Source organism: Coffea arabica, chromosome 7e (assembly GCF_036785885.1).
Source record: "Coffea arabica cultivar ET-39 chromosome 7e, Coffea Arabica ET-39 HiFi, whole genome shotgun sequence".
NCBI classification, from domain to species: Eukaryota; Viridiplantae; Streptophyta; class Magnoliopsida; order Gentianales; family Rubiaceae; genus Coffea; species Coffea arabica.
Genome location: NC_092323.1, coordinates 12,598,756 through 12,624,216, shown reverse-complemented (window position 1 = coordinate 12,624,216; position 25,461 = coordinate 12,598,756). Strand labels below are relative to the sequence as shown.

At 35.5% G+C, this 25,461-nt stretch overlaps 1 protein-coding gene and 1 pseudogene across 1 annotated transcript; both read right to left on the bottom strand.

Annotated features, from left to right (window-relative positions):
• Positions 1 to 593: 593 nt before the first annotated feature.
• Positions 594 to 4,776, bottom strand: LOC113701584 (protein DETOXIFICATION 27-like). Its single transcript, XM_027222314.2, has 8 exons — positions 4,408 to 4,776; positions 3,478 to 4,019; positions 3,103 to 3,189; positions 2,268 to 2,324; positions 1,472 to 1,710; positions 1,200 to 1,318; positions 929 to 1,018; positions 594 to 833 (listed from the first exon to the last, which is right to left on the bottom strand). Exons 1-8 carry the CDS (start codon positions 4,702 to 4,704, stop codon positions 780 to 782), a joined length of 1,485 nt encoding a protein of 494 aa, XP_027078115.1. The 5' UTR covers positions 4,705 to 4,776; the 3' UTR covers positions 594 to 779.
• Positions 4,777 to 13,600: 8,824 nt separating this feature from the next.
• LOC113700531 (protein DETOXIFICATION 27-like) lies at positions 13,601 to 16,698 on the bottom strand (annotated as a pseudogene).
• Positions 16,699 to 25,461: the final 8,763 nt, after the last annotated feature.

Genomic DNA, 25,461 nt, shown 5'->3' with positions numbered 1-25,461 from the left:
TTTTGTATTGATGCTAAGCTTATATCATGTGTATTGAAAAAACTAGACCGTTGATCTCATTACATTCAACGGTTAAATTTTATCATTTAAATAATTTTTTTGTACGCCAATTTTGTTATTTATGATGACATAGTTTATAAAGAATATTCGCAAATTTAAAACCTGATCGTTGATCACATTTGATCAACGGTCAATTATGTTTGCAATGCCTGATAGAAAAAAGTTTTATTATGCTAATTTTGATATTTGTGGCGACATAATTAAAAAAAAATAATTTCCGCAAGTTTAAAACCTGACTGTTGATCAAATGTGATCAACGGTCAATCATGTTTCATCGCATCCATTTTTGGATACGGCAATCTCTAACACAAGAATTTTTTGTATGCTGCATTTTTAATTTGCAGCTACACAATTTAAAAACATTCCGCTACTTTAAACTAGACCGTGATCCCATTTGATCAACAATCAACGAGGTTTTGCCGCATCCTTTTTATTTTTTTTTTTTTTTTGAGGAATAGTCATTTGATCTTCATAAATTTGAAGTCAGTTGGCAGTATTAAAAGAAAAGATTAGCAAAGAGACAAAGGAACAAGTTGAGAGCTAGTTATATTTACGCATCAATTTTATTCCTAAAAGAATTAACAAAGTATTTATTTTCAGGATATATAGTTCAAATTCATAATAAACTATACTCTTTTTCTGCGTTAATTGGAAAATAATATTACAAATATAAGAATCAAAACGTCAAAATTTCGTCATCATCGCCCAAGTTCACAGCTTCAAGTGTGACTTGGTTTGGACCACTTGTCTACACGATTATTTGCCTTTTCTGCCTGCAATTTCAACATTTAATTGATTAGATATGAAATTACACGTTGAAAATAAAATTTCACACGAATAATTGCAGAAGTTTTTATGCAGTTAATACCTCTTTCTCCCAGTCACACCGAGCTGTTATGATGGCCAAAATCGCAGTTTGAATTGCAGTTCCACCAAAAATCATTCCAGCCCATATACCCTAAAATGCACATCAAATTTTATATGAAATGTTTCCCTTTCATTTCGGATCTTTTTTTTTTTTTTACTTTCTTGGATCATTCTTGAGATTTAGTAAAAAAAAAAAAAAAAAAAAAAACTTGAAAATACAGAATTAGCCATCAATGAGTTGACACAACACAAGCATTAAGAGGTGTACGTACCATTACTCCAAAATGGAAAACCCATCCCATCACAGATCCCATCGGCACGCCAATTAAATAGTAGCAACCCAAGTTTATGTATGCCACGTATGATTGCCATCCGGAGCCCACAGCAACCCCTAAAACAGGAATTAACCAAAAAGAAAAAAGAAAAATCATAATTCCTTTAAAAAAAGTAGTCATAATTTATTAAAAAAGAAAGGATAAAAATAGCCAAAAAATAATAGAAGAAGAAAAAAAAAAAAGAAGCTATGTTGATTAAAAGTGGATACCTGAAAGAATGGGCTGCACGCTATTGAGGAGAACAGTGAAAGCTAAGAGAATTGAGAGCTGGTGTACTGCTTCTAACACAGGCGGGCTGGTAGTGAATACATAGGCGATTTCACTGTGGAAGAATATAAGCAGTAGCCAGAAGAATAGACCAATCACTATTGATTGTGTTACTGCTACAATTGTTGCAAACTTGGCTCCTTTCCCATTACCAGCTCCCAATTCATTTGCAACCCTTACTCTGTTAGCAAACATCACAAAAAAACCCATATTAGCTTAGTTATAAAGATGAATTTATTTGGTCTCAGACTAATGTTTGCAACATTTGCTTCTTGCACAATCAAGAATAAGTATCGCCAATGCAAAGCTTTCGTTTGTTCTCTCACATTATCCAGTTTTCTTGCCCTTTTCCCCCCTTCCTACAAATTGTGCTGATTGGGTACCATCTTTCTGGTCACAAGTTATTTTTGTTCCTACCAGATAAACCTAGCTTAATGTGATTGATATTGAAGTCCAATAATCGAAGGCACCAGAGAGGACCATGTAAAACATGACCTAATAAGCAGGACCAGAAGAGACTGTAATTGATGGTGAAGTCCAATAATCGAAGGGACCAGAAAAGACCGTAAAATATGAACTAATAAGCAGGACCACCCTCCAGATATCAGCACCAATCACCAGTATAAAATGAAGTCATGAATATTACAAAATTTTGTCGTATCTATTATAATTTATGCACAAACAAAATGCATAAATGAAGTCATGTATTTTTGTGGTTTATGGGAAAAATATGGTTACCCTGTTCCTGCAAAGAATCCCAGAGGAATCATCATCTCCCATCCATTGACGTTCATGCTGCCAGCAGGAGACAAAGGGACAAAAATAATCAGGACCAGAAAAAAAAAGAAGACAAATGTGATGAAAAATGCACGGAGCTTGGCTTGGATAAAACTTTTTCGTTATATTAGTTCTTTTATCCTCATCTGGAAATTACTGGAATGGGGTTAGATGATAGACAAAAATACAATGCTGATTAGCTAGGTTGTTAATCCACAAGAAGTATCGAATGCCCTAATATTATTCATGGACTTATTGTCTAAGTACGTATGAATTATTTATGTTGACTACAATAAACTTTTAAAACAACTGAGATTGGCTTGATTGCATAGAGATTTTTTTTTTTTTTTTTTGGTCAAAGATTCCTATCAAGGTAGGTTTGCTTTGGTTTAATTGTTTGTGAATTTTCTTTCAAGTCTATTTTGGAGGTATCCCTCAAATCCTCCAAGACCTTTTGACTGGCAACACAAATGCTGAAGCTTGTCACATTCTAGTACAGACAGGAAACCAGGGCAAGAAAATGATTGATGACCAATTCAATTATTAAAAAAACAAGAAAGTTGAAACCACGGGAATCATCAGTTCACCAAGAATTGGTATATCAATAGAAGACGGAACCAGGGATGCTTTTTCTTTTTCTTTTTTTTTAATAATTCAAAAGTGATAATGAAGCTTTGGCAATTGGATGGAAGATATGAGCAGATTCTGGTAATCATAAAAACTACAATTACCTAATATAATAATGCAACTAGTCCTACTCGTGGGGACAAAGTGCATATAAAATTAAAAGGGTTACCAAATAGACAGTGCATCAACTGCAATCTCTGCGTTCTGCAAATTTCCAGTCATCACGATGAGTATCCTGTAGTACCAATTCTCCAAACTGTTCCAATTGAGAAGAGGCAACAATTAACCAAAATTGAAATTTACCAAAAAGCAACTCTGATGACCCTTAATTACATATGAAAACAGCTGGTTGTAGGCCTTAATTAACAATTGTAAAAGCATATGTTTTTGAAACAAATATGCAGCAATTGGAACAGGCTTCTTGGCTGAAAACAGTTATACTTTTTAATCAGAAATTAGAATAGAATCAAAAGGGTTTTAATTAATGGTTAAAAATTTGAAATCAACATGCTTAATTGGAGGAGAAGAAGGACTGGAGACTCACCATAGCATGACCCCAGAAGAAGCAGAGAGTTTTAGAAATTCCCAAAGACCAGAAAATGCTTCAAAGGAAAAGCCAGACCATGTTTGAGGACAACCACCACAGAAAACGTAAGCAAGCAAACCAATTACAATAAGCCACCAAGAAAGATTCAAAATAACGCAAGCCCCCATCAATCCGAAATGGAGCTTGTAAACAAACAGCCAGCTCAAGACCACATGAATACAAAAGGCGCCTAAATTCACCCAGGCAATCACATTATTCTTCAGCTGACTCTGCAAGAATCTCTGCAGAGGGAACTGAAGAGTAAAGCTGAAGTGGAGTGGTATAAAAGCTAAAGCCACAGTCCCAGAAAGCTCAGCAACATCATCAGGTTGTCCCAGCAGCTTCAAAACTGGAGTTGCAAATATGTACAAAGGTAACGTGAAAACTCCACATAAGAGAAGAACTATCCACGATCGTTGTAAATATACGCCCAACATGTAGTATTTCTTTGCTCCAAAAGCTTGCCCACATAGAGTTTCCAATGCACTTGCCATCCCTAGCTGAAAAAAAAATTCACCAAATCTTTATACAAAGGGCTGAATATTTAGAAAGAAAAAGTATAAAAAACGTATACTAGTACATAAAAAATTTTAGTAGTAACATGTTAGTTTATTAAACTAATTTCTAGGGAGGATTCAAACCTAGTATGAATCTCCAATACCAACAAGAATTTGAGCAACAGTTTATACAACTTTTCATCGCCCTGCTTGAACTGAATACGATGTGAGCAAACTTATGGTTAAAGGCGAAATGGAAGAGAGTAGTAATAGCAAGTATATATTTGATGTCCCTGCGATTGTAAATAGGGATCATTTAGCTATTCGTTTATTCAGCTTTCAAGCAACGCAAGGCTTAGAAGGGAGCTCAAGATGGTCACAGAAAAAGTACCAAGAGGCCAAAATCGAAGCCACAAATGACACTGCTAGCAATGGATAAGCCAGCGAGCTCAAGATCACCAAGGTGGCCGGCGAAGGCTTGGGAAATAACGAACATGGAGTAGGAAGCGATGCGGCTGAAGATGGCGGGACCAACAATTCGCCATAGTTTCTTGGATTCAATCCAAGTTCTGCGTGCAAGACTTTGATCTTCATTTGCTTCTTCTCCTACTATACTTTTTGATGAATAGTCCAGTAATGGGACTTTTGTTTCATTCTCTGCTTCTGCTGTAGTTTTGTTGTTTGACATTTTCTTTGGTATGAACGCCGCTGCCCAGGTCTCTTTAGGCAGTCCAAAGACAAGAAGAGCAAGAGACAAGGGCCAGCCTTAGATATGCTATTAATAGAGTCTATGAACTATTGCAATTAGCCATAAACTAACCTTCTTAGAAATTTCCCATTATTTCAAACATGTTTGACCACCTCCCTTGGCATTTTTTTTGTGTTATTTTGTTAGCTTTTTTCTCCTTTCTTTTACTTTACATTTTTTTTTCCCCACAATGATAGACCCTACATGTATTCTATTCTATTCTATACTATGAAAGAGGGGAAACCTAAAGGGGTCCAGAAAGAAATCGGAGAGGACTAAATTACCTACCGATCCAAACGAGTGTACTGCACAGTTGTCCGATAGCCACTTGAAGTGGCCTGCCACATTTAGTGACAAACGATGTGAAGCAAGATTTAAACCTGAGCTCCCACCTCACTGAGCCCTAAGGCTTTGGTGATGGATTAGCTCAATGGTTCTTTTTTATTTTCCATTGACCTCTCTATTTTTTCATTTTTTTCATTCAAATTATTTTTTAAAAATGACAGAAAATCTTTCACACTAGGAGAAATTTGAGTAACTAAACTTAAAAGAAAAAAAAGATTAGAAAATGAAAACCTAGAAATCAGGCGCTCAAACTCATGGTTGAAAAAACTTTAGGAGGTCATCCTTCGTTTTGTTTAGAGTTTAGACACGCCTCTATTCCCGACAAATAAGGGGACCTTTTAATTTTGGAATCAAGGAAAAATGTTCGCCAATCTTACCGGGTTGTATTCCAATTTTTCCTAACAAATTGATGAAATTTCTAAAGTTGGATTAGCTTACGTAGGATTAATTTGTTTGGGTGGCCATAAATTTTTTTTTTTTTTGGGAGGAATGCCACAATAAAATTTTAAGAGTAAAGAATTGTTTGAGTGACACGTGGGTTTAAAATCATACCAGCATCTATGTGAGAAATAATAATTATGACCATAAGAAGACGAAAGCTTCTTGGCAACTGGCAAATTTCTGCAACTAGCAATAAATTAGTAACACAATAAATTAGTAACACAATAAATTGCCACTCTTTTGACCAAAATCACCAGGAATGCTTCATCCTAAACAGAAGAAATTTCTGTCAGTCAAAGTAGTACTTCTATTTCTTTGGAAGGCTTGGCCTAGCTTTTTCCACGAAACCAAATTCTATTATGAAATTGTGGCCCATATGTAATACGTTGCATGCGCCTAACAAGAACCCTCCGTCTTATTAGTTGAATTAAATCTGAAAGCACGCGAATGGAATTGATTTTATCAGAGATCGCAAAGCATTGGCTACTTGTTCCAATTTTTGGGTTGAAAGAATACAGCCGGGAATGACTACTAGTATTAGATTTTCCAATTACATCTTGAATGTTGAATCCATACTCATAATGGAGTTAATAAGCATCCAATTCTCTCAATTTCAATTTCGAGACAATCCAAACAGCTGTCGTAGGATCTGCCATCCATTTATTTCCAATGACAACACAAGTTTGTAAGCATTTAGTGGCATTAATGAGTCATGGAGACGGGTGGAAATGGAAAGATGAAATGTACACGTGATTTCCTCGAGTTGTAGCGCCCACCTCAATCCAGCTTTCCTTGTTCTACAAGAAGTAAATACCTCTCTTTTTTTTTTTTTCCTTTCTGTATCCATCAGGAGAAAAACAACCACTACCAACTTTTGCTTGGTCTGCACGAAGTCAATTATGCCGTGCCATTTGTCTTCTGTTTCTCAGTCCAATTACGTTGGCTGATTTTATCTTCTCTATACAATCTATTATCAAAAAAAAAAAAAAAAGGAGTAAAATGAATCATCGCATAAATCAAGAAAAATAGGAATGGCAACGCGGTGGACGTAGGGCCGGGACCCTTCCCTCGCCTCGTTGTCCAAACATTTTCCCCACTCCCACTTCACCGCTCGTCACGCACACCCCTTCCTCAGTCACTCGCGGGGGCTAATAGAAATTTTGTTAATATGAATAATATCCACAGCAAGTGCAGTTAGAATAAAATTTGGAAGAAAATCCCTTCACATACAATCATCAGAAATAGAACAAGCATGTTTAGCAAAATAATGAGCAACATTGTTCAATTTTCTAGACATTCATGATGCTTCTCAGGTTGCAAAGTTTTGTATACCTATGAGAATATCATCCATAAGCATTCCATAATCTGATGCATCCGAGTCCATACTTTGAATCATTTTAATAACTTTCTAACAATAGAAATTTATCAAATGTAAAAGACTAAAAGTGTAATTAGTATAAGTATGTTAACATAACTAATCAGTAATTTGTAGTATTAGTATAAATGTATAATTAGTAGTATAACTAATAATATTAATTACATTACTTATACATAATTTGATATTAATAAATATATATATATATATATATATATAAGGCAGGTGATGGGTATACGCGGTTGTTGCCATCTCTAAAGGGGAAAAGTAAACCAATTTTTTGGATGCTTCCAAAAACTTCCTTAAATTAAATGCCTTATAGTCTTCTTTTTTTTTTTTTTTTTGTTTTGTTTTTAAACCTTGGGTTACACTTACACATGTGTAGTTTACAATAAGAAGTCATACTGAAACGTGCCCGCAGTTGGATTGACTAAATTCAATGTATAAAAAGAAACTTGATGCAAGTACTAAAAGAAAATTGGAATACGATATCTTTTTTCTTAATTTCGTATTGTGCAGGAAAAACTTACTAATTAGTTTATGAAAAAGAAGATGCGAGCTTGTTCTTTTTACACGACAAGTATTTGAAGAAGTAAAAGAAACACCTCTATTTGAAATTTAAAAGAAAAAAAAATTGTGTGGAGTAAGATGTTCTTCAATCTGATAACCAAAAAGAGATTGAACATCTGGTACCATTATGAACATGGCATCTAATGAAAAAAAAAAAAAGCATTCTATGGTTAATTAAATGGTTTTTTTTTTGTTATCGATACCGGATCAATTCTTGCGAGACCGACTATAAGCTGCCGTTCTTTCTCCCTGTCCCCTTTTCAATTGGACTCAAAAGGTTAAATGAATCAATCATTGGGGCCACGAATTTAAAGATTTGTCATTTGTTCATTTTACGTAAGCGATTACGAAAGCAATTCCGTCAAAGCGTCGCAGTCCTACTGTACCAGCCGGAACTGCATGCATGAGCCAAAAACACAGCAACGTACGGGGTACAATTTCCTCCGTCAAACTTTGAGTTGCAAGATGAGAAGATTATGATGGAAATTTGCCACGTCAGATTGTGGAAAAGTAGTATAGCAGTAAATTGCTGCCAAGACGGCATAATAAATCATCAGAAAGTGCATGTCAACCTCTTGTCATTGTGCTTTCAAGTCCAGATTTTTATTTCCAAGTCCATCATTCTTAAAGGTTAATCCCAAACAGTCCCCTAGTAGCTTGGACCCCTAGCTAAATACAAGACGATGATCATGATTAGAATTATTCAATCGCTCACGGGCTCATTTATGTTTGTCAAAATTTGGTCGATTTGTGTGGTGGTCCTCGTGTTTGTGGTTTTCAAATTATTTGATTGCTCATGAAGAAAAAATGAAGAAGAAAGGACATGATCATTAAATATTGCATGCCCATTTTTAATAAATGCTCTCAAAGTCCCACTTTCTAAATTTTTTAATACACTTATTTATTAGAAAAAGAAAAAAAAAACAATCTCTATGAAAGGAAGATGAGGGAAAGAGGGATCAACACAAACTTTTGAGCAGTTGAGTGTTTGTATAAACAAAGAGTTGCTTCTGTTCCTAGTGTTAGTGATAGAGATGATGATAGTTGATAAACTGATTCAGTTGCGCTCGTATGAGTTGAGCAGATTGCTTCTGCTGGTGACTGTTTTTTCTGCCATATTATATTAATAAAAGTTGCGGTTTACCCCCAAAAAGGAGAGATGGAATTGAAATGATACGGGAATAATTGAACACTCATTACAAAACTAATAAAGAGGACTCTTCATCTCCACCTCATAATTCCACTCAAAAAGTTTATATCATCAAAAAAAGGAGAGTACTTCCATAATCTACCTAATGTGTATAGTGTGTGTGTGTGCAACCAAAAGAAGACAATTAGACAAAGGTAGTTGCTAGCATCATATCACTTGGATTGATTGACTGATTAGGGAATTTGAGTGGCTAAATGGCTTCAATTAGTGGAGGAAATATGAGGCGTTTATTTATGTTATGGTGTTGAAATTGCTATTTATCCAGATATTCAATTACAAACTGCAAATTGTTGGAATAAAAAATCCCATATCTTCCTTATGCTGCCTTCTAAACATTCAAAAAGGATCTTGACTCTGCTAAAAACTGGCTGTGTTTCTTCCACGGTTTCAATTTTTTTGTTCATACTACTCTGTATATATATTTTTTAAAAATTGACTAACCATTTATTGATCAAATTCGTACCAAACTGGTAGGAAAACAGGTCAAACCGTGAGAAAGTGCTTCATGTGGCATGAAATTGCATCAGGTGCATTCTTTAGGGTATGAATTCTTTAATCCCAAAAATTAAAAAAAATGAGGAATTATTTATTTATTTATTTTTTTTATTAACATCAAAATAAATAAACAAATGGAGGGGGACCAAACCAAAACCTCTAATACATTAAAAAAAATCCATATACAAGTAGTACTTACTCCCTTGCAGAAATTGATCTAAAGTTTAAAAATCCATGAGCACAAGTTTGTTTGGATAGTGGGTTATTTTCTCAAATATATTTATTTACATCATCATTATAATTTTCAATACAGTTTTTTATTTTCTTAATTATCTTTTTATCTCACATACATCACATCATAAAAAATATTTCAGTAAAAATATTTTAAATAATTTATAATGCAAACAATTTTTAGCCAGTGACATAAAAAACTGCTGAGAAGCCATGCCCAAAAAAGTCAGCTAGTCAGTTGCAACATTTGCCTTCCTAAACACGTGCACTGTCACAGTTGACATGACATGTAAGACATATTGCAGAATCAAACATAAAGGCTACGTAGTTGAAAAGCATCGCTCAAAGATTCGGCCGAATCCTAGACTACTCAGTCCAGTTGTCGTTGGAGAGATGATCTCGAAATAACTGATCATCAAAAACTCGACCGAATCATAAAAAATTTGGCCGAGACAGCTTCGAGACCAATAATAACGATCGAATCATCTCTAGTCAACTCGAATTTTTATTATTTTTTATTATTATATTTTTTATATTACCGGAACGGAACTCTTCGAAACGATATCGGGACGAGATGATTTCGAAATAATGGATCATCAAGAACTCGGCCGAATCACCAAAAAACTTGACCGAGACAGCTCCGAGACGGATAGAAACGATTGAATCATCTCGAGTCAACTCGAATTATTATTAATTTTTTTTTTAATTTTTATTTATTATATTTATTATATTATTTATAATTTTTAAAATATTAAATGTTTTAAAATTTGCGTATTGACAAAACTGCGATCAATATGTCGAGATCGATGTGGAACAGCTCAAAATACGACCGCGACTTTGAACCATACAAAAAAGATGAATTGCTGAGATGGACCAAAGTTTGTGAATCCACCTCAACTGATTAAATGGAGAAGTCTCGAACAGAGCATTGAATCAAGCCAAACAATGGGGCCTTTGCTTTTGCTGATAACATATCTATGTCCCCTGAATTTTTTGTAGAATGCAAAAATAAACTCTTAATACAGTCCCCGCACTAAACCAGCACCCGTTGTCATTCTATCTTTGACACTTGCATCCGTGTTCAATTTGAACCCATTGGATGGCGGAATCCAACGAACAGGAAGAACCTGTGTAGGAGCGACAGAACGAACTGTAAACCAGCATGCTATTGCTGAATTTTGATCACCTTTTAACTGAACAGCACTGATGGTAGAAGCCAACCCCAATAAACATAGGATGCGATCAATTTTGAAGGTGATCTTATCCGGAGAAAAGGCAATAATAGCAATACAAAACAAAAACAGTTAAAAGCGACAGTCATTTTCAACTTTTTAAGCACAGACAGCACAGAAATTTTGTTGAGTAAGGAGAAGTTGCACTCAATGAGGCCAAAGAGGGGGCTGCAACTGGGAGATCCTCTTTTTCCATATCTTGTCATACTGTGAAAGGAAAAACCGAGTCAGTTGATAACTGAGACAAGGAGTTATCGGAGAATCAAAGAGAACAAAAAGAGCAGGACCCCAAAAAAAAAAAAAAGAAAATTATTTATGCAATGTTTCTGAATTCGAGGCAAAAGGTACAAACTGAGTAATAGAGAGAACGTTTTGCTTGCAAATGTTAATGGGCTCTCTGTTTTTCTCCTTTTTTTGTTTTTTCATTTTTTTTGTGCGTGTCTTGAATGTAAAGAAGTAGGAATGGAAGTAATCAGAATCGACCTAAAAATAAAAAGATATTCACATTTCAAGAACATAATAATATCTCTTAATTTTGTACCAAAAGTCCAAAACCAATTGCATAATGGTCGATGCTGTTTATTTTGACTGTTTGTATGTGTTTATGTGTTTGAGGGAGTTTCTCTCCAGTTGGGGGTGAAAATGGCGTTCTGTTAATTTTTTTTTCCCCATCTTTTTGCCCGCTTAGAAACATTCTTTCTTCTGCGGCTTTCGATTTACCAAATGGCAAAGAGATCATTTTTCAATTCATCTGCAGTTCCAATTCATTTGCAGTAGCTGATTAGCAATGTGTTGAGTCAACAGAAATGAGAAAGAACGTCAACCAAACAGAAATAGAAGTTTTGTTTACGAGTTTCTTGAAAAATGCTCCAAGCCTCGAAGTATCCATGAAAGATATAGAAATGCATACACCAACAGATTCTGCCCTTTTTTTTTCCTTGTACAATTAAATTTTGATACATTAATATGGCCAACCAATTGTTAAATGAACAGCTTCTACAGATTGTTTTGTCTATGTGCTAGTTTAATTCGATTAACAGTGTTTCAAAGTATCATTTGCATGGTGCGAGTACTAGTGCTTGTATTCTATTGAAGAATATTTTTTCTACAATTCAATCATTTGAGATATTTTGCCTCCTTTTTTTTTCGGATAAAGAAGTTATTTTTATTATTTAATATACTGAAAATCATTCAGTACAATTTGCTTGACAAATGTGACAGGGAAGTTAAAAGTTTGAGTGAATGGCCCAAAAGGTCACTAAACTATTAAAAATGGCACCTTCTAGTCACCAAACTTTTTTTGTGATCGAAAAGGTCACTAAACTCGCAAAAACTCTCCAGCGGAGTCATTTTACCGAATTTCAACGGTTCCTCATCCGGTGGCATGGGCAATGTGGAGCGGAGGAATATAGTAAAGGGGCAAAAATGGCCGAAAGGTACTATCCTGAGAATTGCAAAACCCAAAAAAGCACATTGAACGAATTCAAAAGTTTTGGAATTGAGAGGCTTGGGATAGAATCATAGAAGAGATCAACAGTGAAAGATTGCATAGCCAAACCGAAACTTTCTTGACTGGCCTAATATTTGTTAAAGGAACATCTATATCATCCAACTGAAGCTGCTCATTGATATTGAACAATACTTCAACAATGGCCTCTGCAAATGGTATGCTATTGATTACTGTTTCTTGGGCTCTCCGCACTTTTGCAGTTGCAACTAGCTTCATTGCTTCTGTCACTTTTTGGGTGTTTTTTACTGTTTCCATCCGCTCCCTGAGCTCACGGTGGCCATTTGAAAAAGGGGCACTCTCGAAATATGATAAACATCAAACCTTTTTGTATCTGTAATTGTTTGATAATTTGATATGCGATGGGGGTTGAGCTGAGATGAGGAAGAAATTGAAGAGGGGTCACAAATTGAAGGTTTTAAGGAGACCGTTGTCGATATATTGGAGCAAGACATCATAGTTTGCACATTACAGGTTTCAAACAACAAGATGCAGCAAAAGAAATCGAGGGTTTAAGGTTAGAAAGATCGAGCTTTTGGCGATTCTGGAGAAAGGGTTTTTGGAATTTGAAGTTGGATTTCGACCTGTTTTGCTTGGGAGAGGGAATGGTAAAAGAAGATCCAAATAATGAAATAGTTGAACGCCCGCAGGAGATGAAATTCCGGCCGGCGGCTATCAAATTGGTTTTAGATCTTCTTTTAACAGTTCAGGTGAAACCGTCTAGATTCTCAGGATAGTACCTTCTAGATTCCAACTCATCCCTGGTCGCTTTACCCAGTCCATTGAAATCACCAGCTTCACAATTTCCTCGGCTGCTCTTATTTTTGAGATGGGTTTAGGCTGTAAATACTCGTTATTTGCTGTTTTGATTTGGTTTACAGGCGGACAAAGTCACTATTTTTTACCGCAGAGAAGACTATTTCAATCTATGGGTTCAAACTTGGTTTGTGAATGAGACAATCCATGGCTTCACCTATTCCAATAACCTTTCAGACATTTTTGCCCCTTGACTATATTTCTCCAATCCACATTGCCCATTCCACCGGACGAGGAACCGCTGAAATTCGGTAAAATAACTCTGATGGAGAGTTTTTGCGAGTTTAGTCACCTTTTTGGCCACAAAAAAGGTTTGATGATCAGATGATGCCATTTTTAATATTTTAGTGACCTTTTGGACCATTCACTCTAAAAGTTTCAAAGAGATTCAACAGAGTCTGAGATTTTGGCGTAATGCCACTATACTTCTTCGCTTCCCAAGGCATTGTCTTATTGTATATTATTATTTTCCCAAGGCATTGCCTTATTGTTAAGGGCCTTCTGTCAAGAAACCAAGACTGCCATTTCTGCTATTGCCCTCGTGCCCTGGGATCACTCTCTCCGATGATATCTTTCTTTTCCCATAAATTTCTGCCCTAATTTAACCTATATGCTTAGGGACCAATATGTGCCCATTTCTCCACATGCAAACTTGCCCTGATCGCCTGCGTTTGAATCAACAGAAAAGCTAATGAAATTGTTCATTTCTACTATTAGGATTTTAGGGGAAAAGAATTACACAAAAATATAGCAGCATTTGTACCTCTTTCTCCCAGTTGCATCTAATGGTAATGATGGCCAATATGAATGTTTGAACTGCAGTTCCACCAAAAATCATTCCAGCCCAGATTCCCTTCATATATCAGTGTGGCAAAAACTAGTTATTCGCCTAAAACGAATCCAATCAAATCAATTTCAAAGAAAAAACAAAGAAATGTTATAAATTATGATTTAAAAAAATGGATATCTGAAATTAGATTTTAGGTAGTAAGGTTTTAAGCTAAATTACACTGAGTGAGCATAAGTAATTCTTTCTAATTTCCTTTTATCTCACCATCTCTCTGATGGACACGTGCATTAGTACACAATGAATCCCTTTCTTATTTTTCTTTACTAAAATAGATAGAAAACGATAATATTGTTACGAATAAACCTTATATACGCTGAACTGTTAGTATAACAATATTATACTGCAAAAGGAAAAGAACTTTGGGAAATTAAGTAGCACAATTTCTTTAAAGAAAGGTATGCAAATTGGAGACTAACCATTACTCCTTGCTTGAAAACCCAACCCATCAATACTCCAAGTGGTACTCCAATCAGATAATAGCAGCCCAAATTTATGCATGCCACATATGACTGCCATCCAGATCCAACAGCAACCCCTGCATGTTAAAAGAAAAATAAAAATGAAGAGAGTGATGAAATGTTGCAATTAATTAGTGCTAATTAATTACCTGAAAGAATTGGTTGAACACTATTGAGGAGAACAGTGAAGGCCAAAAGTATTGAGAGTGTGCTGACTTCTTCCAGCACTGGTTTGCTGGTTGTGAATACAAGTGCAATTTCATTGTGGAAAAACACCCAAAAGAATAGGCCTAGCAATTTTGATTCTGTCACTGCTACTATGGTTGCTAACTGGGCTTTTCTTCCATTTCCTGCTCCCAACTCATTTGCAACCCTAACTCTGTAACACCCCTTTGAAAAAACAATTTGTCACTTTTAATTGGCAGACACTATTATGATTGACAGAAATTCAATTCAGGTGAATCCAAAAAAACCCCCAAAAAAAAGTAACAGAATTTACCCTATTCCAAAGAAGAATCCAATAGGAATCATATTTTCCCAGCCGTTGATGCTCATGCTAAGGAATCCAACAACCAAACTGATGAAAAAAAACTGAGCGTGGTGAATAGTAAAAGTAAGATTGAGGTAGAAGCTTAGCACAACTTGCTTACCATATGGATAAAGCATCAAAAGCAAATTCTGAATTGGCAAGATTTCCAGTAATCACTACCAGGATCTGGTAGTACCAGTTCTCCAAGCTGTTCCAAGAAAATTGGAGTCAACGGAGTAATTACTTAACAAGCAAAACGTTGTCCTGTTTACTTCCTTTCACAAATTTGGGCTCATATCAAATGGGAACAGAATCGGGCAACAACTGTCCTAGTTATGCGTCATTTGATCGTGACAAACATTTGTTCAAGAAAAAGTCATGCATTTTTGTTTCAAAAATGAAACATAAATAGAAAATACTAAAATGTAGATCGTCAGGAACGTTCCCAAACCCAAAGAAACAAGAAAAATTAGAGAAATAAAGTTCTTACCATATCATGACACCAGAAGATACAGATAGTTGAAGAAATTGCCTTAGACCAGAAAATGCTTCAAATGAGAATCCAGTCCACGACTGAGGACATGCAGCACATAGTGTATAACCAAGCAAACCAAACACCACAATCCACCAAGAAAAGCCCAAGACAAGGGAAACGGCGGCCAATCCAAGCCTTAGCTTAAACACCACCAACCAACTCAATGCCAAATGCAAAATCAGAGCCACGAAATTCACCCAAGCGATCACATTATTCTTCAGCTGACTCTGCAGAAACCTCTGAAGGGGAAATTGAAATGCAAAGCCGAAATGAAGTGGAATGAAACTCAAGCATACAATCCCAGAAAGCTCAGCTACTTGTTGGGGCTGCCCCAAAAGCTTCAAGATTGGCGTAGCGAAAATGTATACGGGCAACATTAGAACGGAGCACAAGAAGAGAACAATCCAAGAACGCTGCAGGTATACGCCTAAAATAGGATAGTTCTTTGCCCCGAATGCTTGTCCGCATAGAGTTTCCAAAGCACTTGCCATTCCCAACTGAAAATCCATAATTACATGGACGAATTCAAAAAATTTCAGGGATACAAAAGATAATCCTCATAGAGTTCAAGAATTTGTCTATATTTAACACGTTTATTAAGGTACATGTGACATGCTAAACTGGCTCAATTTTGTCAGACAGGCGTGTATCAAGAACCCTTATGAAACAACATTTCCATAAAATTTTGTGTTCTAGTTAATTGCACCTTGTATTTATTACAATTATGATGTCAAATTATCCTAAAAGAGAGAAATTTAGTGGAGGGAAGCAGTTTTTATGTACCATGAAGCTGAAGTTAAATCCAAGAATGACATTACTGGCAAGAGACATAGCAGCCAGCTCAAGTTCACCTAGGTGGCCTGCAGATGCTTGGGTGATGACGACTGACGAGCATGGAGTATGAAGCAAGAAGACTGAAGACTGCAGGGCCAACTATTCGCCAAAGCTTCTTTGTTTCATGCCAAACTTTATCTGGAAAGTTTTCATCTCCACCATTTTCTTGACTCTTTGACTTAATAAGGGAGCATGAATTTTCTAACAATGGTGTTGTTGTATCCTCCATTACTATGACTAAGTACTTCTACAGCAATATGAATAAGCTGGAGACAAGATAGCACTTGTGCGGCGATAATATGGTAAGAGTACTTCATTACCTTCTGCCACTGGCCATTTGGTCCGGTGGTCATCACCATTAAAGGTGATGCTGGAGGTCAGGGGTTCAATCCCTGCCTGCCACAATTTGTGGCGGTCTTAATTGACCTTTATCGATGGAGTTTGTACTCATATCGAACCCCCTCCCCTTCCCCTTAGACTAGACTAGATTAGGTTATAGGACATCTATCGTTTCGACAAAAAAAAAAAAGTACTTCATTACCTTCTGATTCGATAGGCTTATATACACATAAATCTATCAAGACTAAAATGGAAAAAAAATTAAAAATTTCTTGATATTGGATGCTTGCACTTTGCCTCGTCTCTTTGAGTCAATTGATTCCAGTCATATCATTTGAGTTAGCAAAAAGGTCAGTGCCATCCACCACATCCATATATCTTTCTTTAGGAGTCAAGGAGCTTGCGGTCCACTTGTAACAAATTGTAGGCCATGATTTTGTTGATCAGCACGTACTCGAAGTTTGATCATATTTCTTTGATGTATGATATTGATTTAATGTTTAGTGCGGAGAATTGGTATTTGCCATATTAGACAGTTGAATAATTAAGACTTTTTTTCCTGTTTTTCTCTTTATTTATTTAGATTTTTAGATGCCATGTGAGGTTAAGAATCATAAAATATTTGTAGTACATCACTAGAATGCCATAAGAGCTTATTAGGTGATCATGAAACTTGCTGGATTTTTTTAAGTGGCAAGTTTTGATTCAGGTATCTTATTTATAATTTCTCTCAACTTATCACAAAATTCAACCCTCCCCCAACTTGCTCGACATAAATTTGGGCAAGTTAATTCTTTTCATTATCAAAAAATAACATAATAATGAAAAACCGTGGTACAAAATCAATTATGGGATAGAATAATAAAATGATAAAATCAGGTCAGAGTGGACGATTTAATTTAGAGACCACCTTCGAAAGTCCAATTTTGTCAATCTCTTAAGCCTTGAATCAGCTACACGAGGGTTTCTTTGTCCCCGAGCATCGATCAAGCATCAAATCTCTGCCAAGCACAATTCTTATTTTTGTCGACTTGATTGACTGGTCATCATCCACTGTTCTCTCCATTATACATTATTATTATTATTATTATTATTATTATTATTATTATTATTATTATTATTATTATTATTATTATTATTATTATTATTATTATTATTATTATTATTATTATTATTATTATTATTATTATTATTATTATTATTATTATTATTATTATTATTATTATTATTATTATTATTATTATTATTATTATTATTATTATTATTATTATTATTATTATTATTGTAATATCCACCTCTTCAACATGACAAAGACATGCTTTATTCGATATTTCTCTTGAATGTTGATTAATAATTAAAGTATTCTGATACGCATTTCTCTGCTATAGATCATTTTTATTGATTTCTTTGCTTTGTATTTTATAGACAAAACAAAAGATTGGTTAAATTATGTCTTTGAATTGGTAGTTTTTGCAGTTTTGGTTGGAGTTGCTAGTTGTATGACCTTTGTAAGCTCTTTCCTGCTTATCAATAAAAGTTACAGTCAAAATTAAAAAAAAAAAAAAAACAATAGAAGTTTTTGTTGGAAGTCTTTGATAGTGCCCAAACACTACCTTCATGAGTTTTGCCGCAATCAAATTAACTAAGCCCCATGTCCATTTCGTCCGCCCAAAAGATTTGGAGTCACTAGTCAGTATTACAAACATCCAAAATGGACAAACATCAGCCAACCCAAAGAGAAGCTCAGAGTCGCACAAGTGCCTCAAGCCCCTTACCATCCAATACTTCAAAAGCTATCCATAACACACCTAACTCAGCAGTAGAAAAATTAATAATTTATTTTCTATAAACTAACATTGTACATAGTATTATTGTTAAATGCACGATAACTGATTTAAATTTAGGTTAAAATCTAAATTTTGTATATATGTATGTCATACATTTAACTATGATAATGTATATATACCGTCAATGTAAATAAAATTAATCGTAAGATTTTCTAACTTGTTGCTAAAACCCTTATCTTTTCCTTTTCCATTTGTAAAGGTTGGAATTTCCTTTCAAAAAAAAAAAAGGTACAATACTTCAAGAATTAAACGTTATTTCAATGAAATAATACAATTTATTTCCTCTTTTCTTTTTCTATGCTATCATTGTCCATCTGCACTTTTTTTTTTTTTTTGTCAAACTTCAACTGCATTATATATTGTTCATCTGCACTTGGTTTGCCTCTTTCATTTAAAGGAATATAATCAAAACGTTATTCACTCATCAGATAAATTAATGGCAATGCATCTAACTGAACTTATCATATCCTGAAATTCTATGCTAGACAACTCGCATTTGAAAAGGTGCTAATGACAAACTAGATCCAGTGTCTTACCTTCAATTTGATGACCTAAATGAAGATAGTAAGAAACACGGCACATATGCTGTGAAGGTTGTACATGATATTGAATGGGAAAATGATTTCCCAATATGGCTGACTGAATTAGCTAGGACAAGAGATGAGGGTAGTATCCCCTTTTTGTAACTAATCCTTGTAAGGTCAAGTGTTAATATCTATAACATGATATCGTTTGTTGGAAAAAAAAAAAAAAGAAACACGGCACATAAGACTCCACACCAAGAGCAAAGAAAAAGAAAAAGAAAAAGAAAGAAAGCAAGATAGAGTCAAAGAATTTTAATGAAAGAACACTATCAAGAAGTTGATCAATTTGCATTTAAGGAAGTTTTTTTTTTTGTTAGGCAAGGATAGTTTTTTTTTTATAATAATCTTTTGTGATCAAGAGATTGAATTCAAAATTTCTTATTTATCATTTCTTTCATTTTACTATTCAACCCGACCCTCTTCAGAAAGGGGGTGGGGTGGGGTGGTTTGAAAGTTTGATTTCTATGAGAGGTTTTTCAACCACCATATTTTGGAGTGTCGAGCCAGTAGGCCAGATATCGTTCTAGAATGCAATCAATTACTATCCCTCAAAAGAGAATTCTTTTTGCTAGGTTACTGAATTCAAGGCAAGAGAAATGCTTGCTGAAATTAAATGTTCCTCGGTAAAGAGTGTAGGAAGTAGGGATGCAATCACTAATTACAGTCGTCCTCCATGAGTAAAAAGATTTCTTTTCACTGTTTTAAGAAACATTTATATCAAAACAAGAAGCATTAAAATATCTTTAATTTTGGACCAAAAACCAATCGCACATGTGATGCTATTGGAAAAAAAATATTTTTTTGTGTGTGTTTGTGTATATATGTGTGTGTGAGAGAGAGAGAGAGCCTTTGTGGGGAAGAAAGGGTTTTTTTTTTTTTTAATCTTTTGGGCAGCTGGTAAATGTTATCATATCACCCTTACATGTTAATTTTAATCCAAGGCAAGTGTCATTATAAAGAGATCATTTTTCGCTTGAAATAGAAAAGGGACAAGAGAGAAAATTCATACACAATGCCTTCACAAGATCAGTCAGCTGACTAGCGCTTGATTTGATCTTTTTGACCCATTAATCGCAATTTAAAAAAAAAAAAAACTGAACTATAAATTCCATTGAAAGATGGAAAAAACATTGAATATGCTCAGAGCAATTTTTTTTTTAATACCCTACCACACCCAATTGTCACAGCGAAAAAGACCCTAAGAGTTTTCACCTGATCTGACCACTGAACTGACCTAGTGATTTACACTTGAAAGATTATAGTTTGTCTAAACGTGGTGAAAATGTAACTACCAAAAGATTGTAAAGACTTAAATTTTGATAAAGATTATATCACAACCATCCAAAAAAAAAATCACAAAAACTAATATTAGTTGGTTTTTGTCTTCAACATTGACACTTTTTCTGATATTATGAAGTAGCTTAAGCTAAATGCACCAAAAAATGGACAAGTTTTTGACCCACCTGCTTTGATCAATTGGAACATTTTTTTTTTTTTTGGGTTAAAAACACTGATAAAATACACCCAAGGAGAAGATGTGCGATTGAATTAAACCTGCAGCTTGGCAGAAAATTTAAAGCTCTAATAATTCACCAGGTTCATATTGTCAGCATTGCACCTTTCTTCTAAAGATTTAATGGCCAATATTCTAATCCACTACTCCTTTTCAAAATCTTTTGCATTCTGGAGAAAGTTTAGATGTCCAAATCGACCAGAAAGCTATGCCCAATATTTTAAGGTACCACTTGCCACTAAAAGCACCAAAAACCATTATTCATTTCTGAAAAAATAAACCCAGCCTTCAAAAATTTCCACCTTTTCCAGCAAAGGCACCGTCGGTGGGTCATGTGGCCGCAGGCCTCAATCGCTGGCAACTAACTACTACTATACGTTAAATAACAAAGCACAATATTCACTTAAATTTTAGTATGAAAATGAAAGAATAAAATTGAGCACTCGATTTTAAGCAAGGAGATTTGGTATTAGTATGGACTACAATATACTGCAAACTAATAAATTAGAAACCCTTATTCCTTTAACCAAAGTAATTGCCAAGTTCAATTTAAGACAATACTGACATTTTTGCAACACTTACAATGTCAAAGGTACTGCATTTCCAAAACCATATGTTTGACGTTTAAAAAGGTTAACCATATCATATATTGCAAACAGTAAATAATTAGCATCTAACTTAGGATTCCTTCTGCTCTTCCTTTTTGCTATATTCTTTCTTGCAAATAACTTTGGCCCTTTTCTATCAAGTGGGCATCTTTGCATTGTGCACCAGCCGAAGATGCCCATCTCTGGCTAGGCAAAGTTAGCAATATGATAAAGAATCCTCAACACCCTGCTAGTGAATAATAATAATGATCCTACACTCCCATTATTTTGGTCCGGCCAATATGCTAGAACCAGCACATATTCAACAATTTGGTCACATTCTACAGCCATTCTTTTTTTTTTTTTTTTTTTCAACACAGGGGTGTCCGGGTCAATTCTTACGGAGCCCGACTAATTTTCTGCGCCTGAAGTACCCGCCCCCAAGAGCACCCAGGCGGTATGTGAGGCCAGACTCGAACCTGTGCCACCATGAGGATTACCCCATGGCCTCACCGGCTGAGCTGACCCCGAGGGGCTTCTACAGCCATTCATTTCCCTTGAAAATGGTAGCATTACAACCAATAGGGCACTGCATTACTTAATTATGTCTTCCTTTGAATACAGAAAATTAGAAGCTTTTACATGGCATTGATTGACTAGTAAACGACTTTTTGGTTTAGCATTTCAGTTTTTCCAGTCGAGTGGGATAAAAGGTAGGATGTGGAAAAAGAGACCAAAACCGATGAATTATTGAAAAGAATAGGAACTCCATTGAATAAAAATTATTTCATGTACACGGGACTCATCTAGAAATATGAAAGTATCAACACAAGAGTCATGTATCACCCGAATAATCAACACAAATGATCGGGCCTAATAAGTCAAATCCCCGAATGTGAGAACAAATGGAAAAAAATAATAATAACAAGACAAATATATCCCAAAATAACAAAAAAAAAAGGAAAAGAAAAATACTACTCAATGCAACAAAGGTGAAAATAAATAAATCTCAACCGTCCATAAGAATCGAAGTGCAGATCTAAACGTCAATGAGCCTCCACGTGTCCCCCCAGTGGCTCTTACATCAAAGCCACGGCGATGAGTGTTCCAATGACCGCAGTTCCACCAATAACGGCCCTGCTGGCCCAACCCTGAAGGGAGGAGCCACTTGGTGAAGGTGGTGCCTCAGCCGAGGGCCCGGCTGCCCCAGGAGTGCTGGCTTCCGGAGAAGTGCCGGCTTCTGGGGTAGGTGCTGGGGGTGAAACCACAGAGGGTGCAGGGGAGGGGGTTTTAGTGGTAGAAGGGGCAGGTGCTGGGGTTGGTGTGGTGATGGGAGTTGGAGCCGGAGCCGGAGCATGAGGCGCCGGAGCTGGTACAGGAGTTTTGGAGGGTGCTGGAGTAGGTGTAGCTGTGGGTGAGACTTTTGGGGTGGCTGCAGGGGCTTGTGCCATGCATGAGGTGGTGAAAAGAGCCAAGAGCAAGAAAAGCTTAAACCCTGATGGAGTATTCATTGTTGGTGCCTAATTATGCTTTGAGAGAACAAAGCAAGCTTCTTTTTTGTGCTGAAAAAGAGAGAGCGAGAGAGAGAAGGTAATAAGAGTCTAAGCTTGAATAGAGAGGACTGTGAAGAGTATATATATACAAAAAGATGCTGGATTGGTGGGGTTTTGGTGTTTTTTTTGTGGGGAGAGGGGGGAGTGGTGGTTCGAAGAGACTTGAGCGAGGCTCTTTATCAATAATGCTAAGATTCCTTTTAACTTCTTTTAATTATTTACAGTCAAAATCCAAAATCCTTTACCATATGGGATAAATTTTTTAGAGCGGTGAAAACAATTGATGATATTATAATTTTTGTAATATCAATTGACATTCATATTTGTGTTAGACTATGTATTGGGATGACACATGTTCCCTAGTAAGTATAATATTCATTGATAGTTGGTAAATCACATCTTATTTTTATCAAAGTTGTACCGGATAGTGCAACATTAATTCGTGTAACAAGAAATTAAAAGCATAGTTTTGGATATGCATACACCTTCAAATGTACATTTAAATTTTGTTATTAACAGTTTGTTAAGTTGTTGGACCTTAAGTATAAATATTTTCTTCGATGAGAGGATGAATATTTGAATAAGGTAAAATTATACGCAATGTATTTTCTTGGTACGTATAACCCGATGAACTTGCACAACTTTTTTGTATTTTGTCATACAAAAATACTTAATTATTATACTCCATAAATAACAAAAATTAAGCTTTAATAGAAAATGATGTGTTTGTTCCTCTGTAGCATTCTCTTTTAATATTGCATAGTCATAGGTGGAGAGGTCATTATTCATGAAATGGACAAGCTTTTAAAAGGGTTTAAGGAAAGGATAAATCTCAAACACTACTTCTTGAAGCTTCATGGAAATGGAGATTAGATTGAGTACAAAATCGTCATTAGACAGCTGTTTCATAGAGCGTGTTTAGATGCTATGATTGGCTTTTGGTAGACTCAGTCAAGTAATCTTTTTTGTCTTGTTCCAATTTCATACGCAGCATGCAATTGTGCACCAGCTCTTAAGCCCTGACCAACTTCAAGAAATTGTGATGTGGATCTGGTCATTTTCTCATGGTAAGTAAAATGTCATTATCTGCTCATGGACAAATGCTAAAATAATTGATGTTCGCATTCTATTTTCCGTAGTGTACAGGGCATTTACTAAGAGAATCGGCTCACGGTCAAATTACTGTATTTATCCAGAATGCTTAATTTCCATATCAATAGAGGCTATCAGTTCCAACTAAACGCTGAGAATTACAGCCAAGATTTCAACTGAATTGAGAAGTATATACACAACCAAGGTTTCAATGATTAGTGCCATTTTAATCTGCAGACAAGTGGCATGGACGTATTTGATCATTTTGAGCCAAAATGATTATTAGGTGTTAATTCGAATAGGGGTCCCATTACACGTGAAGAGATATTGGGATTGGAGGCATGATGAAGCCATGAAGAGAAATACTAATTAACAAAGATTGATCACTATTGTTTATGGTTCTGGTCAGGATTAGCTGTATTGTAGCCGTTTAAGAGATGGATTATTGGGGGGGTAGAGAAATTATTAAACAACCCCATGTGAATCAGAAACAACCAACACGTTCCATCTCAGAAAGTTGTCCAAAATCCTTACCTCTTTGTACTTCATGCATCGTGCTTTGTACATGATGATTTAAAAAAATTGAAAGCCTTAAACTCACCAACTACTGTGAACTTCCCAGTAACATACACCCTTAAACAATCATAAGAAAATTGTCAAGAAGGGTTTTTGTCGGACTATTTGTGTGGTAGGCAACCAGGTATCATGGACCTTATAAATCCAGTCAGTCAAGGGGACTTAACTGGCTAGGCCAATCATAGGTTATCTTGATTTCAGTTTATTATTACTGGTGATCCAAAATAGTAGTATGATTTAAGCTAGAAGCTGGCAAAAGCTGTCAGGCACCTAGTAATTATAATACTATCTGATAACAGCAACTCAAACCTTGCTTTATGAGCATCCTAATATATCAAGAAGTGCACTGCCTGATGAGAAGTGTGTTAGGTTCACAGGTACCATTTGATTCCTTACAGCCAGAAATACTGTAATGTGTTGCAAAGGGCATGTATCTCACCAAGAAGATACATCAGACTATAGCATATAATTAAGATGTTTGCTAACTAGGCAAGTGCTCAGCCAAATGTTGTTATATACCCCCATAGGAATTTCAAATAATGTAGCTGGAAATTCTTGATTGCAACTAGAGAATGTTACTAAAAATTGGAGATGCATTTGGGCCATTAGTTGCAGTTTTTGTAATGTGATTTGATTTTGGTAATTCCTCTTTGGAGAATTACGTTTTAGGGGAAAAAGAAAACTAAAAATAAGCTTCTTGTAATAAACCTTGGTTTCGGGTGCAAGAAGTTAAGGTAACCTTAAAGCCTTTCGTTACCCCTTCTGATAAATCAAACTTCTATATGATTAGGGCTTGTGCCCATTCAAAAAGACAAAAAAGCTTTCTTGATCTGGATACAGAAAAGGATGTATTGCAAATTTTGGAAAGTTAAACGATCGAGTATTTTTGTACTTCAGTTTTATTTCATCAACCAACTGGATCCGTGGTGAGTTCCAGTCGACATCAAAGCTCGACCAGATCAATTGAAACTTTAACTCAACCAAGAATTCGGCTCATGATCGCTTCCAATTTACCAATTGAAATACAAAATGGCCCGTGATGCCACCGCAAAGAAGTAGCAATACAGGATTCCTTACCAACCAATTGGAAAAGTGACCAACTTTTGACTACAATTATATATGTGCTTTGCCTGTACTATGAACTTCCGGAATTCTTTTCCCCTTCATTGAAAATTATG